General features: G+C 48.1%; 1 protein-coding gene across 8 annotated transcripts in view; it reads right to left on the bottom strand.

Annotated features, from left to right (window-relative positions):
- Positions 1-6,059: 6,059 nt before the first annotated feature.
- The window catches only part of TMCC1 (transmembrane and coiled-coil domain family 1), an 87,884-nt gene continuing 77,583 nt past the window's right edge, over positions 6,060-16,360 (bottom strand). For all 8 annotated transcript variants that reach the window (XM_080625722.1, XM_080625721.1, XM_080625723.1 and 5 more), the window contains 2 exons: positions 12,917-13,052; positions 6,060-10,313 (listed from right to left, as the gene is read on the bottom strand). In XM_080625722.1, coding sequence (XP_080481848.1) covers positions 9,999-10,313; positions 12,917-13,052 — 451 coding nt within the window. In that variant the 3' untranslated portion in view covers positions 6,060-9,998. The remainder of the gene's footprint in view (positions 10,314-12,916; positions 13,053-16,360) is intronic.

Genomic DNA, 16,360 nt, shown 5'->3' with positions numbered 1-16,360 from the left:
AGCAGGACCCTGCCCATGGCTGCACCACCGGGCACCCCGCGCCTGGCAGTGAGCCCACTGAGAGGCCCCATAGCACCTGAGCTCCCGTTCAACAGCCCTGTCCCCAGCCCTGCCACCGTGCTGGTGGTGGCCTTGGGGATGATGTTCTGCTCCCTGTGCCTGGCTGGGGAGGCTGCTCTGCCAGGCTGCTTGGCAGGAGACCCTGAATATTAATGGATGCATCCTTAGCCACAGCTTCAAGCATGTGTTAGAAGCTTCCGTGCAGAAAATCTTCAGCCCTCCCCAGATCCTCCCCTCTGAAAGGGCAGGGATGTGCTACCTGAATGCTGTACAGCTGCCTGCACCACATGAAATTCTCAGGGTTTCCAGATGCTCCAGGCAAAAAACCCAAACACTGTGGGCAAGAGCCCACAAACTCAAAGCCAGCAACAAAGAGAAACAAACACAAGCACTGATCAGAGTGGGCTTGACCCTCCTAAGAGACCCATGGTGGGGAACAGGTTTTAGGGGAGCACAGGAATATCCTGGACCTCAGCCTATGTGTCTGTGAAGTGGCAAGTTACTGAAACTGCTCATGTGGAAGGAAACGGACCAAAGCACAACAGGAGCTGCTCCAGGCTCCCGGGTGAGGGCTCACAGAGGGACCTCCTGCAGCATTCACCAGCAGAGCATCAGTGGGAAAGGAAGTGAGTCAGGGCTGAGGCATGCTAATGGAGAAGCAAAACCAGCACCTTAAAAGCCACAATCTGACTTTGGGCTGCAGGGATGGCCACAAGCAGCGGAAACAGGAAGTGTGGCAGGGAACAACAGCCAGGTTCTGCTCTCCTCTGTCCCTGCTCCCTGCCCAAAGCCCGCACAGATGGAGTGAGACACTGGGTTGGGGCCCAGCACCAAACCTCCAACCTCTGGGAGCAAATCTGGGCCTCATCCAGCGGAGCCTCGTGTGCTGCCACCAGTAGGGCGGGCAGTGAGCCCTGGGCTGGCCACCAGGACTTCCCTGGTCCTCAGCCACTGCCTTGAGCCTGGTGCCGCAGGGGGAGGCGCTTGAGGCACCAAGTGCTGTGTCCCCACTCCCCCACTGGACCCATGAGCTGCTGGCAGCTGATGCAGCACTCGGGGCCTCAACAGGGCTGTCAGCATCCTGGCTACACGGGGGCACCTGGATGGACCTGCTCCTGCCCCATCCCCAGTCTTGTCAAACAAGGGAGTCACCTCAGCAAGGGAGACCCCAGAGTGAAGCCTTCTGGCTTGGGTGGTGCAGCCGGGAGGAGATCTCCATGCTCCTGGCGGGCCTTGCCTGTCCCTGGACTCAAGACTTTTCGGATGCTGCTGTCCCAGAGGGGAAAGAGCAGCCTCCCACCAGCGGAGCCTCACAGCAGCTGCCCCAGGCACATGCTCAAGGGGAAGTCTTAAAACCAGAAAGCAGCAGATGCTCTGCCGGGTGCCACAGTGAAACCAGTGTGGGCCTGAGCCAGGCCAGTGATGCAAGCTGGAGTGTCAGGGGTCCTGCAGCACCGAGCCTGGGCTGCTGGCACTGGCAAGCCCTGCGCCAGCACTGCAGGAATCCAGAGGCAGAGGAAGCAAATTGAGCGTGATCAAATAAAGGCCCTTTGTAACACAGATAGCAGCAATCTATCTGCTCTGCTGCCATTATCACTCCTGCTCACTGCTATGTCTGTGTGTAAAACAAGTTTAGGTTAGCCTAGCAAGAGCTATTATCTCAAGCTACAAACTGTGCTTTGCCAGTGTTTCTGTATCAGACGTGGAGACTGGGCAAGTCCATCTTCGCCTCTCCTCTTCATACACGTGGTGCTTATCAGCCAGCACAGCAGAGAGGAAAAGCAGATGCTCCCTGTGTATCAGCACTTTGCAGCAGCTGGCTCCAGGCTTCACAAGAGGCTGTGCCAGCATCAAGTCCTGTCACAAGCCATCATCCCCAGAGCAACTGTCTCAGCCCCGGGCTCAAGCCTCTGCTCATAGCCTTTCCAGGCAACATCCTGTGGGGCTGAGCTTTCCTCATGGAGCCCCACAGAAGGACCTTAGTCTTTTGGGGGTCAGATGGGACATCCCAGCTTACTTACTTGTTGAGTCATTGAATTCCTGTGTGGGTCCATGAGCTGCTCCTGCCACTGTCCATGTGCCAGAGCAAAACAAAAACCTGCCTGGGGCAGCAGAGCCGCAGATTTCCTTACGCTGACAGAGAGAAGGGAAGGATTTTTAGCAGCCCAATTAAAAGACAGCTCCCGGTCAGAGCCCTTCTTGTACCAGCTCCCAGCCGTGCTGTTTCTCCACCACGAGCAGCCCTCACTCTGTGTCTCCACCCTGCCCCCAGGTAACTGCCTGCACTATTAGCACTTGGCAGGAGGTGGGAGCTGTGAGCAGCACCTGGGAGGGGGACAGGGCAGAGAGACGATGGGCATTTTGCTAGCAGGAAAGAGCAGCTTCAGCTGGAACCTCTGCAGGCCCCTCTCGCCCCGCGGGAGCAGGCAGCTCGTCCCTGCCCGCATCGATCTGAGAGCCATCAACTTGTGCCATGAGCTATGCCCTAGAGCAGCTTCCTCCAGAGCCGCGGCGCGGAGCCGCACGGTCCCGTTCGGCGCAGACACGAGACCTGACGCTGTGCTGGCACGATGTGTGCAGCGCCCGGAGAGCAGCTGCGAGCCTGAGCGGGAGAGGCCTCTGCTCGTCCGGGCCAGTCTCGGGGGCTGCAGTCGAGCTTGGACCTGCGGATCCGGAGGGATGGGAACGGGGAAGGGAGGCGGTGGCGCCAGGCGGCCGCCAGGGGTCGCCAGACACTGCGGGAGGGGCGGGCAGGGGCGCTCAGTCCTGGGTGACGCCACCAGGTGGCACCAGAGACCGGAGGAGGCCCTCGGCCTCGGGGTGGGGCCGGGCGCGGGGAGCGCGGGGTGACGGCCGGGTCAGCTCGGCCCCTCGGCAGAAGGGCGCGGAGGGCCCCGGCGCTGCCGGCTCTACGGGAGGGCTGCGGGAAGGGCTTTTGCTGGGAAAGGGCCGGTGTTCTTTAGACGGGGGTAAATTAGATCAGAACCATTAAACAGCCCCGTTCACCACAGGGATTAAACCGATTTGGATGAGGATGATTCCGAGCAGACCCCGTGGGAGGCCCCGGGAAGCGCCGCGGCCCGACCCGGCTGCCCGGTCTCTGGGGCTCTGCCGCCCCTTGGGGGTCGGGGAACCCGCGGTCCAGCGATAAGGTGCATGTGCGGGCTGGAAAGGGGGGGACGCGGCAGGCGACCGCCACTGATGGTTGTCACAGTCTATTTGCAAAGCGGGGGAAATGCAGCTGTGACCAATGCAGGCGCGGAGCTGGTCCCAAACAAGCGACGGAGCTCGCAAAGGTTTTCGGAAGGAGCAGAGCCGAAGTTCCCGGGCACTCTGGCAGAGCGCGGTTGTACCCATGGCGCGGATCACAACCGCCTCAGGATGGATGAGACAGCCCCGGGAGGATCAGAGGGATGCTATTTCCTTGAAGATGTTTTCTGTTGGGGAGCGCTCCGCCAGAAACGTGACCTGCTGGGATCGCGCGGGCCCTGCTCTCAGCCTTAATTCACGTCCTGCGCTGCGGATCCCTGTGAGCAGGATGTTAACTTCCCAAATACCCACCTGGCTCCCAGGGCGTGCCCGAGGCCAGGATGAACCGAGGCCCCTCACCGCAAAACGAGCAGCTCCCGCCCTCAGTCCGCTCACCCGGGTCTGTGCCTCCCTCCAGTGACATTTTCAGCCAGGCCAAGGGTGAATGGGAGTTGTCTTGACCCAGGGCCTGTGTTCCCATTACAGGGCTGGAGAAACACACGAGGCTTGCGCGGGCAGCAATGCCTGAACCAGCTCTGAGGAACTGCTGACGAGATGGAGCAGCCCCGTGTCACACTCACAGCGTGCTGTCACACTCACAGCGTGCTGTCACACTCACAGCGTGCTGTCACACTCACAGCGTGCTGTCACACTCATAGCCCGGTGTCACACTCACAGTGTGCTGTCACACTCATAGCCCGGTGTCACACAGTGTGCTGTCACACTCACAGCCTGGTATCACACTCACAGTGTGCTGTCACACTCATAGCCCGGTGTCACACAGTGTGCTGTCACACTCACAGCCTGGTATCACACTCACAGTGTGCTGTCACACTCATAGCCCAGTGTCACAGTCACAGCGTGCTGTCACACTCATAGCCCGGTGTCACACTCACAGTGTGCTGTCACACTCACAGCCTGGTATCACACTCACAGTGTGCTGTCACACTCACAGCCTGGTATCACACTCACAGTGTGCTGTCACACTCACAGCCTGGTATCACACTCACAGCGTGCTGTCACACTCATAGCCCGGTGTCACAGTCACAGCGTGCTGTCACACTCATAGCCCGGTGTCACAGTCACAGCGTGCTGTCACACTCATAGCCCGGTGTCACAGTCACAGCATGCTGTCACACTAACCCACCTCACTCTGCTGGCCACAAGCTCATGGGCCACTTCTTAGGGCTCCCACTCCCTGTGCATCACAGCCAGTGCTAGGCAAAAAAGTTCTCTTCAGACCATGGAACGAGATTACGGATGTCCTGAGGGCTGTCATGGCTGAGATCTAGCACTCGACCTCTGTTGGAAGTTGGTGCTTTTGTGTGTGCAGTGGAGGAAGTTTCACACTCCTTCAGGCCTTTTTATTGCAAGGGAAGCTGGGTGTCAGCTGCGCACAGGCAGGGCTACAGGCAAACCTGCACTGGGGAGGTAGGCTGGAAACACCACAGCTTCCCACCCTGTTCTTACTGTTCTCTTCAGGCAGCGTTTTCTCTGTTTCATCAGCATTCCCTGTTGTGTCCCTTTGGGACAGGGCTGGCACAAGGCTGGAACAAAGGCCGCACCTTGGTGACTCTTATTCTTAAGTCCAGGGGCATCTGGGTAGGGAATGAACAACCCAGCAGAGCTGGTTTGCCCTGGGATATTTTGCTTCATGCTAACTCAGGCAGTAGAGAACCCACTTCCCATTTCTGCTGACTCCAGTCACAGGGAGAGGCTCCACTGAGGCCAACAAACCACTAACCAACACTGTCTTTTACAGGAGACAGTGGATTTGGCACTTGCTAGAAACCAGCTTGAAGACAGAAGTGTGGTAGGGAGCTGTCTGGTTGCCCGTTTCCACCACCAACACATCAATGTGTTCTGATCTGACCCATCAGAACAACTGCTCCAGTGGGAAAGATCAGCCAATTCCTCATCTCCACCGTGTCAGCCTAGCATAGCTGTACCCTTGCCACATTCCTGTTTGTCCTCCTGGGCCTGGGTGGAGCTATCACACCACTTCCCACAGGATAACAAAAACTGAGTAAGGACTCCTAATCCTCTGAATTATGGGATTAGAATGCTGGCGTGGGAGGTGGCTGCTGCTTTCACCCTCAGTCATCATGTCCTGTTGATCCTGAGCCACGTTCAACAACCACACCAAGTCAAACCAGCACCGACCAGGTGATTACCCCAAAAGCATGCAGAAGCATCACACTTCACACGCAGCACCATGTCCTGTCTAGAGGCAGACTGCTCTAGCAAAAGCAGCACCATGCACTTGCCTCATCCATAACTTGCTGGAATTAGCATTCTGGTTGTGGGGAGACGCTGGGGTCTGCTGCTGCAAGCAGCTGCTTTGGCTTTTTGAGCTCTTGCTGGGTTTACAGCACTTCCATCTTTCTGTGCGAACAGAGAAAATGACGTGGTCCATTTCCCTTTAACAAAGTTGTTGCCAACTTGGCATCTGTGGGGATGGGAATGGTGGTGACCCTGTGGAGAGGCTCCCAGACTCCAGGTGGACTGGAAGGAAATGATGAGGAAGAATGCAGTGCTGCTCTTCCTCCTCCTCTGCCCGCAAAGACCAAACAACGCAGCCAATGGTGGTGCATGGCTGATTATAGGATGGAGTTGGATGACCGGATCTATGGAGAACTTGCTCAAATTTTAGGCTTTGAGGGCTCAGCACAGCTTTAACACTCCCCACTTCCTTCTTGACCACCCTCTCTCCTCCCCATCCCTTTGGAAATATCCAGATTAGGCCAGTATTAATAGCTGAGGTCTTTATTTAAAGTTTTTTATATACAGTAAAAGTGTCACAGATAAATCTGTGACAATTGGACAAGACAAATGTAAATCTCTCTCAACAATTAGCAGCTTAAGATCTATAACTACAGTGTTACGTTCACAAGTGTCATTTCTGTACTTTTCAACCCGTGCAAGTGAGTTTTCTGTTTATTTTTTTACACTTTTAAACCACACTTACAGCTAAGTCAATTGCCTACTACTATACCACCTGGCATACACAACACAGACACACAGGAGGTTTAACTCTTCAGCCACATTCAGAATTCACTTAAAAACTGGCAAAATGATCCAATCTTGAACCCCTTTGTAGCTTGGCTTCTTCTGCTATAATGCTGCTTTTTTAATAATAATAATAATAATAATAATAAAACCCCCCTATTTTCAAAGCTGAGAGACAGTGTTTTTCTGTCCCAGTGCAACACGTACAGAAGTCAACATTGAATCTGATCAGACCCTAAGAACTCATGGGATTGGAACAGACCAATTCAGTACTTGCTGTGAGCATGCTGAATAACATTAAACTAAACTAATGAGCCTGAGAGAAAACTTCATAAAATTTAAAATGGTAATTTTTTTTTTTATTAAGATTTTCTTTGTTCTTTACATTGAGAGAAATGGACGAAATTTATCTGAACCCCAATTTTGATGAAGAGCTGCTGCTTTTTGAACTCTTTTCTTCTTCCCTTTTTATAAGCCAAGTTGTTATGTGCTAAAAGTATCTAAGCAACTTCAGAATAGTTTCAACTCTGAATACAAAATGTTTTGGGAAACATTCTGCAACTCAGAGATGGTCACTAAAAAGTCTACATCCATAAGGAAGGCTAATGAAAGGTACTCACACGCACACTCACACACCCGTAGCGGAACTGTCTTCTACGCATCATCCAGAAACGCTTCATCAAGAAAGCAAACACAACCACTTACAAAGAAAGGGAGCTTTAAAGCTAGAATCACATTTCCAACAATATAATCATTGTTAAGCTATCAGAAATCATCACAGACCTTCAAATTGAAGAGGGAAAAAAACCCCAAAACATTCTGCTAATGCAAAAGGCGAAACACATGGCAGTTGTGTTGGGATATGAGAAGTGGATGCAGCATCATAATGGCATTACTGCAGACAACTTTCTGGAATGGAAGAAACTGTCGAGAGAGAAAGGGACAGACAGACAGACAGACATTGTCCAGAACCATATGTACATAGCCTTCACCAAACAGTTTTGAGGTGATACGTTTCTATTAAGCCTGTGCCTTCTGGCAGAATAGCAAGTGGTATTTACTGAAGACTACAGAGTTCAGACACTAAATTAAATTAGGATATAAACAAAAGGAGGGACAAACATTCCTTCAAATACTACAGATGAGTGGCACTGCATGTCCAGATCCATTGGCTCTCAACTTCTTTCTGCTTGAGCAATTCTAGCATGATCAAAACTGAGAAAAATGGGTGCAAAGGCAGGGTTTCAGAAATAAAGGCAACAAATCAGTGCCAAACCAGTTCTTAGAGTTATTCATAACTTTGTTTCTGACAAAAACTACATAACGGGAAGATGATAGTTACCTGTATCATTTGAATCAGCCCAAGAAGGGTACTAAACAGAATAGAATCTCTCTGGAGCTAGAAGCATGGCCGAAGGAGGGAATGTTTATGCAATCTTTGTTCTATCTACAACTCTGTAGAAAGTTGATTATTTTTAGCTTGAGTCAGTTGCAAGTGCCAATTTGTGTTTTAAGTAGGACAAGAGCAGATAGTCCACATAGTGACAGGGGTGTGCTGGGGTCCCCAGTGAGGGGGTACCTGAGTTTCCTGTGATTATAGACAAAACACAGCATCTCTGAAGGGAGAAGGACAGTGAGATGGTGGAGGGCTTGTCCCTGCTCGCAATCAGAGACCCTCAAAGTTGTTTACCTCCTTTGAGGGAATTTCTCAGAACCCAGAATTTGCATCACAGCACAAAACCCCAGGCTTCTGCGTGCGTACACGTGGTGTGCATATTCCATATATGTATATGTATGACTTCAACTGGTTTAGGTCACTTGGGCAATATTTGGTTCCTTTTAGGAACTTAAACCTGGAAGGAAGGAAAAGTAAGACCTAATTTAAAGATAAGATCTAACTTTGAAAGAGAATCCTGGAGTCTTTTTGGATTCCATGGGGACAAAGTTGAACCTTGGCTTGGTGAAAGGGACACCAGTTAAAAAACCAGCACAGAGTGAACACAGATTCCCTGCACACAAAGCGTGGCTGCCAGTACCAGCAGATCACCATCACCAGCACCAGCACATGGTGGTGACCTGCTAGGATGTGAGAGTTATAGTTGAAGCTGACATTTCCTTTAGAGCCTCAGAAAGGAATCTATACCCAGTACCTGCCCCCATGGCTGAGAAAGAGGATGCTCTCTATGGCACACCACATAAATACAGTGTACAAAGACCTTGACGCAGACACACAAATAATCTTACCAGAGCCTGACAGGAGGAAAACTTTGGTTTCACTTTTTAGGGGTTTATTTAAAAATTAAATAAGATACTTCTGAGACAACCATTCTTTGAAGTGGGCTGTCAACTTAGTATTTCTTTCCTTAAAAGAACCTGTCTTTTCCTCAGGAAGGGATTAACAAAAATTCCTTATTCTTATCCTGAGGCCAGGATAGACTGATGACAAGCAATTGAGAAATATAAACACACTCTCCTTCACATCTGGAAAAGGGAGGAAGAAAAAAAGCCCTGCATGACAACAATGGGTGGAGACAGATGTTTCTCATGATGCTGCATCTGTACACTCAGGAGGCAGATAAATGGCATATGAACAGCGCTGCGCTCCAGCTAGGCTGGCACTAGAAACTACCCTCTGCCATCCTCAAAACTGTTTCAGGACAAGACGGCTCACAATTATTCACGCATTTCTTCATTTAAAAACATCACTTCTTTATTTAAAAGGAAAAAAAAAAAAGAAAAAAAAAGTAATGACCCTCCCAACCCCCTAAAAAAAAAACAAAAACAAAAAACCAAACAACCAAACCCCAATAATAATAATAATAATAATTATAATAAAAAACCCTATTAGAAACAATAAGGAAGCACTGAGAGTTGGAGTATTACACTCTTCAAGTATGCTGTTCGGATTTTTTTTTAATCTGTGAATATACACATATAAAAAAAACCTTAAAAGTGCGACCAAGGGCTTCTGTTTAAAGGTAAGTATTTCAAGGACTACTTCAAAATACTGTAGCACAACTGTGCAGTTACTGTGTATGGCATGAGGCTTCCACTTCATTTGCTTAGCCAAGTTAGGCAGCCTTACAGAAAGTTACTGTAAGTCAGGTTAGCACAAACGGCGAACCCAGGCGCTGAGCTGGGATGGAGATCCACAGGTCGTCGTTTTTCTCTTGTTAAGGAAAGAAACCACTCTGAACGCATACATTTGGACATGGAATGTGAGCAGACTTCACAGTAAAGGTTTAGTGTTACAGGTTTGCTGTGGTACCATCATTCAAGGCTGTGCACTAGATTTAGCTTTGCGCACCTTAAGCTAACCACGTTCTCTTCTTCCTGACAGGTTTAGTACAGTAGTTCAAGCCACAATTTAAATTGCCCATTGGTATGCTCCAAATTTCTGTATTTTATTTATTTCTTTTGTACACTTCGAAGAATCTTAAGATTTGCATCCAAAGAGAACCATGCTACATAAAAATTATCCAGGATTCTCGCCAAAAAGTTCTTGAATAAAATCTAAAAAATACTATTGCAATGCATCTTGCAGAGAAAAAACGTTATTCTAAATGTAAACAAATTCACTCGGACACTTTAAAACTTCAGCGCAGTAGCTGCTGATTAATCTTTGCCACATGAGCTCACCGAGAGCGCTGGGGACGCAATGCAGCCGATTCCTGCCGCCATCATCTGGGGGGAGAGAAGAACCGTTCCAAGTAGCCGGTGATGGCATCCCAGTGCTTCCACAAAAAGGCAATGAAAACCACTATAAATAAAGTGCTGAACGTCCTATTGCGAGTCTTCATGAGGGGCACGACACAGTTGGCCACAGTGGAGACGAAGACGAGGAGGACAGCCATGACGGCCAGGAGGATGTTGATGAACTTCCCCAGCAGATTCCTGGCCGTGGCATTCTCCAGCCCCTCCAGCTGCACCACTTGCTGCTGCTGCTGCTGCAGCTCCATCTTGGAGATACGGGTCTGGCATGCTTCCAGTGCCTCCTGCCAGCAAGAACACATCGCTGGGTTGCCAGTGCCTCACAGGCCATCCCATGGTGGCCAGCCCATGGCTGTGACCTTACCAACAAGGCCAGACCAGGGCCACCCTTCTTAAGCAGGACATGAGTCACTGCACTGATTTCGTATCCTGCAGCAGGAGGGCAGGAAGCTGTGCCAAGGAGGGTGAGGAGCCCCTCGTTAACTAGGTGCTGCAGTCTGCAATGCACCATCTCATTTACACCAGAGAGGCTGGACAAGGGTGACAGGCTGGGTATAAGTCAGGCTTCCTTAAAAGCTTCAGCTGCCACTTTGCACTGTCAGCTGCCTGTCCCCGCATGTGTGGTGCAGTGGTCACCTGAGACCTTACCATCCTTCCTGCCTTACCATGGGAGCCAGAGGGAGCAGGATGCTGACAGCCCTCAGCAATCAGCTTTTGTCCAGAAAGTGGGGTGTTACTCGGTGAGCTGCTCACTTCTGCTTTGGTTTCAAGGGACCACCGAGGAGACAAAGGTGCTGCGTCTGGCAAGCACTCTTCCTCCTCTTCTGGGATGCACATTCCCAGAGCATCCCATTTTCATCACTTTCCTTGCTTGTGCTTATCCAACCCTTCCATAAGCCCATTCAATTCTCTAGTCAACCTGGCAGAAAACTAAGTCAACAGAAACAACTAACCAATAAGGCTTGGCCACATTCTGCTTGCTTAGTGAGCATAAACTCAGGGAAAGGTTTGAGGAGTACTAAGGCTGGGGCTGCACAGCAGCATGGTGTGGCATTGCCATAACTCTGGGTGACACTGCAAGGTCTGGAAAAAGGAGCTGTTTAGGAGATGGGTAAGAGGCATGAGATTTATGAAACTGCCTCTAGGAAGAGGCAAACCAAAACTATGTGGAAGGAGGAGACTACCCTGGACAAAACATCTCTAAACTTTTGACTTGGTGATGACTTATGAACATTTCACCATGCTGAACTTCAAGAGGACCAACCCAATCCACAATACAATGCTGATGACATGCAGTGGGTGGGCTAGGGAGAAGAGAAGTTTTCAGGCAATTAATGCAGTGACACATTTCTGCTCTTGGAGATACCAAGTTACAACTTTTCCATTAACGCTCCCTCAGTGTTACCTTTCTCAGACATAAAGGCCACCATCAGGTAACATCTATAAAACTGTAGCAAGTAGCAGTCTCTCTCAGACTGATCACTGCAAAAGGAACCAGGACTCTGCTCCTCTGCAACATCAGCCCATGCTCTTAACTAGTTTTTTCACGCAAGAAAACACTTAAACTTTCCCCCAGCAATGCTGAGGAATAGTCTGACCCCGGTTGCAAGTTCATGCTTTACGATTCAGCGCTTTTAGTGAAGATTAAAAAAAACTATTGAGAAATCCCCACTTCAGTTTAAGTTTTGAACCTTACTTCTTCCTGCTGTGTTAAATTGGAGAGGAGAACAAAACCTGAGTATTGTAATATTCCCCCAAGGGAAAGGTTCCTGTTTACTCTATCAGAGGCCATGGCACCAATGTCCACAGACATAGATTTATTTTAACCTCACCTTAAAGGTCATTGTCACCTGTTACATTTCTCTGTCATTGCATCATGTCAGTGGAGGTCAATGAAACATGAGGGCTTCTCTTCAGTAACAGCCCATGAAAGCACAGGGCAAAACTGCTCAGCCTGTTCTAACCATGGGCAGTCTGGAAGGACATGGACCCCACTGGACTTGCAGCTGGATCTACAAGCGTGCCAAAAGCACAGCCTGCTCTGTCTGCAGAGGACATCACCTGGCTGCAGCACCTCAAGGGGTTGGAAAGAGGGAGAACTCTGGCACACAATGCTCTTCTCACACTTATAAATATATCACATCAGCTATCAGAACAGAGATGCCTGCTAAAACCAGCACAACAAGCACTTAAAATGGATGATAGATCCATTTCTGAATAGGCCTTTCTTTTTAAGATTTAGCATCTGCCCAGATAATTTCCCATGTCTTTTGCTCTGTGGAAAACCCTACAAGTTCATTATCTCTGTTTCCATAGCTTTGGTCTTGTGTGTACTGAAAGAAATTTCTCTTTTAAAAACTCCTCCTTGTTTGGGCAAAACCAGTAGAAAGAATTGTTTTTTCTGACTCAATGCAGTGGATATCCAAAGCCATTTTCCCTTAGCTATATGTGACCACTGCTGTAAAATTAGTGACACAGGAACACACTGTAGGGTCTCTGCTTAGTGGAAACACTACTGTAAAAAAAGGGCTTAGGTCATGGCCCATCACTTTCAAATAAGGCCTTACAATACCTGTGCAAAACACGGCTGCAGGCTTCCACTTTGCTACACCTGAATTAAAACCGCTGCTCTGGAGGGAGGGGAAGGCTGCCCCGCAGGTGAGCCCGCTGCACAGGCACAGCCATCACAAGAGAAGTTCCTTGGAGAGATACTCGAGGGTCAGAGATAGAATAAAGGACCTTACAGAACTCTCCGTATGCAGTTTAGCAATAAAGCTAAGAGGATTAAAACCAAATACTGAACCACAGAAGTCTTTCATAAGTGAATGAGCTACAGAAAGGGCAGGCTGAAGGCAGGACTTGAGTCTTCCTTGCTTCTGTCACCCACCTGGATGTCCCGGGCTCGCTCATAAGACTGATAGGCAATTTTCTCCTCCATGCTGGCCAGCTCCTGTTTTAAATTGAGGATCTCATTCTGATGGAGCTCAGTCAGGTCATTTAGCTGCTCTTCGAGTCTTTCGCATCTAGAAATGACATACATGATACAGTAGCTTTAATGAGAGGAGGATGACAAAATTACACCAGTAACAATCAAACAATGATCATCATAGACTTTTTACTGCCAGCTTTGTGGCACCTCAGTCATTACACACGTGTGCATTACAGTGTAAGGCCCTCTCACTGGGAATTAAGGAAATCCTTTCTACCAGGTAAGGCAGTGTTAATCTTGTTTCTGTCCTGGGGAAAAACGGAGTGGTTAAATACCAACTGTCAAGTGATGCAAGAAATCAAGGACAGAAATAGAATAGAGCAAGTTATTCCTCAAACTTCAGTGTAAAGCCAATAGTTCCCTTCTAATACCATAAGCTCTTAAGCATTTCCATCTACACTTGAAACAGTAACAGGCATAGAAATGACAGACAGGAAATGTGATGATGCCTCAGAGAACATGACAGCCCTGACTGATCTCTGCATGTGAGGTCACATGGATATCTGACTTATTTTTTATCTCCCACAAATGATGCAACTCAACTATCAAAGACCATCACATTGTTCACAAGGAGGGCACATGAATCATTAACCTGCAGGCTTATTTTTCAGTTTGCTCCTATGAGTGGCCTGGGAGCAGTCCTGAGGACAAGGGCTGCCCAAAAAACTTGAGTTACAACAATTCCGAGAGATGCCATGTTGTTCCTCATTGAGGGAGTTCTAAATTGACTTCAATGATAGCTCCATCCTGTTGTTTTAGCACTTTCAAAGTATATTAGGGATACTTCGGCATTTGAATGCAGTGCTTCATTTTTTAAATTCAAAGTCCATATTTACTAGTAACTCCTGCTTCAATACCCTTTTAGAATCAGGCAATTATTGCTATTACTTCCAAAAGGTAACACACACACAGAGCGAGGCTGCAGCCAGAGGTTGGGAGCCATGAGCAGGGCACCATCCACACCACCCCTTCCACCATGCTTCTCATCTGCTTCTCACTCCTGCTTCGTTACGAGTGCTGGCAACTAAGGAATGGGTACAGCTATTGTGGCTGTGGGGTTTTCCCACTGTTCGTTGTAACAGCATGGAAAAGGCTTACCATACAGCTCTTATCATCTGACCCTTGATACTAATTGAGAAATGTCTAAGGAATTCAACAAAGAGATAATTCCTCATTTTAATTTCAGTTCACCTCTGACTCCATCTGAATTTAATTCATACACACACATATATGAAATGAATAAACAATATTTATCTAGAATGATGAATTTAATTACAAGTTCTCAAACCAAGACAAAAATCCTGCTTCTGGGTTTTGGGGGCTTTTTTAATCGTTTTTTTTTGGTGCTCCACAAGCTAAATATTCAGGTTGTGTAGGCAAAAGCTTGCCTTTAAAAGCAGTCTTGGGTTTTGTTTTTAATTGAAAAGTTTGAAGAGAATTTCCATTTACATTCCCAATGCAATACTGCTTCAAACTAAGGAGGAGTCAGATATAGCACGACCATTTCCAGCAATGAAACACACGCGGTCAACCAGCAGTGAGGCTGAGACAACTGCCAGCTGACCTGGCTCAGCCAGGAGATGCCACAAGAGCTGTGCAATGAGACAGGACACACGAGAGAACTGGCCTCTCAGGAACAACAAGCTGCAAACAAGGGAATAGCCATGGAAAGACTGGCTAAAGGAGGTAATTAATACTGCCATTTGTTCCCACCCAAATTAAAACAAACCAGCTTGCCAAACACCAAGAAATCACAAGTAAACCCACTCTAAGTCACAAAAGCAGCATCAATTACTTGAAATATATTCACTTTGTTAATATATTACAAAAATCTCAAGGGGGTTTATTACACACAAAGGGACCTAAGCATTTCTGAAAATATCATAATGATTATGCCTTTTAACCTCCTCCCACATAGACACCCTTCATGAAGCAGCTGTTCCCAGGCAGCTTAAATCCTGTTCTCCAGCAAGAAACAATTGTACTTTTGTAACTTCAAAACTACCTCAATCTACAGGAAACATAAGGAAACCCTGCAAATCCATATAGTTAAGAGTTTAAGTATAGCGTTGTTTGCAAGAAGCCTGGCTCCATGCCCTGCCTGCAGCACTACAGGCTTGCTCCTGAACCACACACTTCACCTCCCTGCTCAGCCCCAGACCTGCTGCAGTTTACACTCAAGAACCACTCCCACTTTCAAGAATTGGTGGTAGGGAGCTGCTGGAATTGGGTTATTTAGAAAACAAAACACCCCCATCACACCCCCTTCTCACACTTGGTTTTGAAATTACTCTTCCTCCATTTACCTCCTTTTCACTTCTTGTCCCATTATCTACAATTCAGAAAATGTTTTCCCTGCTGTTTTCTACTGGTGCTCAAATTTGAAAAGCTAAGAGGGGTTCATGTGACTTACAGAGCCCAAAGTCAGGGTTTTCCTGCTGAAGGATGGTTCGCATTTAATTCAGAGGTATTACAGAAATATCACTTGTCAAGAGGGTTAAGATTATACTCACACTTCCCTCTCTAACATGAGTGCCAGTCTATGCAACAGACTCTAAACTTGTCTGTGAATACTGCAGTGCCTTGAATGATGAATCCCACTTTATGTCCAGTAAATTCCTCATTGGAGTCCAAGAATTACTTTTTCACTAGCTAACATGTGAAATTTCTCCTCAAGTATTACTAGCCTCTAGATTGCCACGTTCCTGCATGGAAACTTTGCTGCGTAAAAGCCTAGTGCCAACTGTCACGAGTACCTCGGAGATCATCAGAGATGGGTGCTCGGCTGAAGTGTGGGATATGGAAACATTCCATTCAAAAAAGCCATGTCAGACTTCCACATGTTTTCTGAGGCTCACTGCTTAGGAACCAGGGATCTGATCTGGGAAAGGCTAAACACAGTAATGGCCACCACATTTTTTTAAGGGCTTTATGGCATTTTAAAGTAATAGCTGTAAAATACAGGACTAATACAGCATATGTAAGAAATAGACGAGATGAAAAAGACATTTTATCTGCACTCAGTAAGCATTCTGGTGAGTAAAGAAACTCACAGCTGGGTGAGCACCTCCCTGACCCAACACGCTGCCCTCACTGCCGGCCACGCTCCAGAATGGTCTCTTCAACCCCCCTAGACCTCAGAGGCTTGATCTGGTTTACGTGAGAACAGACTGAAGTCCAACAATTAGACTTCAGCAACAATCAGGTAAATGACTGCACCAGCATCTAGCATTACAGCTGATGGATTTCTGTGGACAGGAACATGCGAGACCTAACTACCCTTTCCAAGGATACCAGGCTTGGGAAGAAACCCAAACCCTCAGACTGGCCATGCTCCAACTA

This window comes from Psittacula echo (assembly GCF_963264785.1).
Source record: "Psittacula echo genome assembly, chromosome: 9".
Classification (NCBI taxonomy): Eukaryota; Metazoa; Chordata; class Aves; order Psittaciformes; family Psittacidae; genus Psittacula; species Psittacula echo.
Note: the sequence above shows the minus strand (reverse complement) of the source record. Positions and strands in the feature narration are given on the sequence as shown.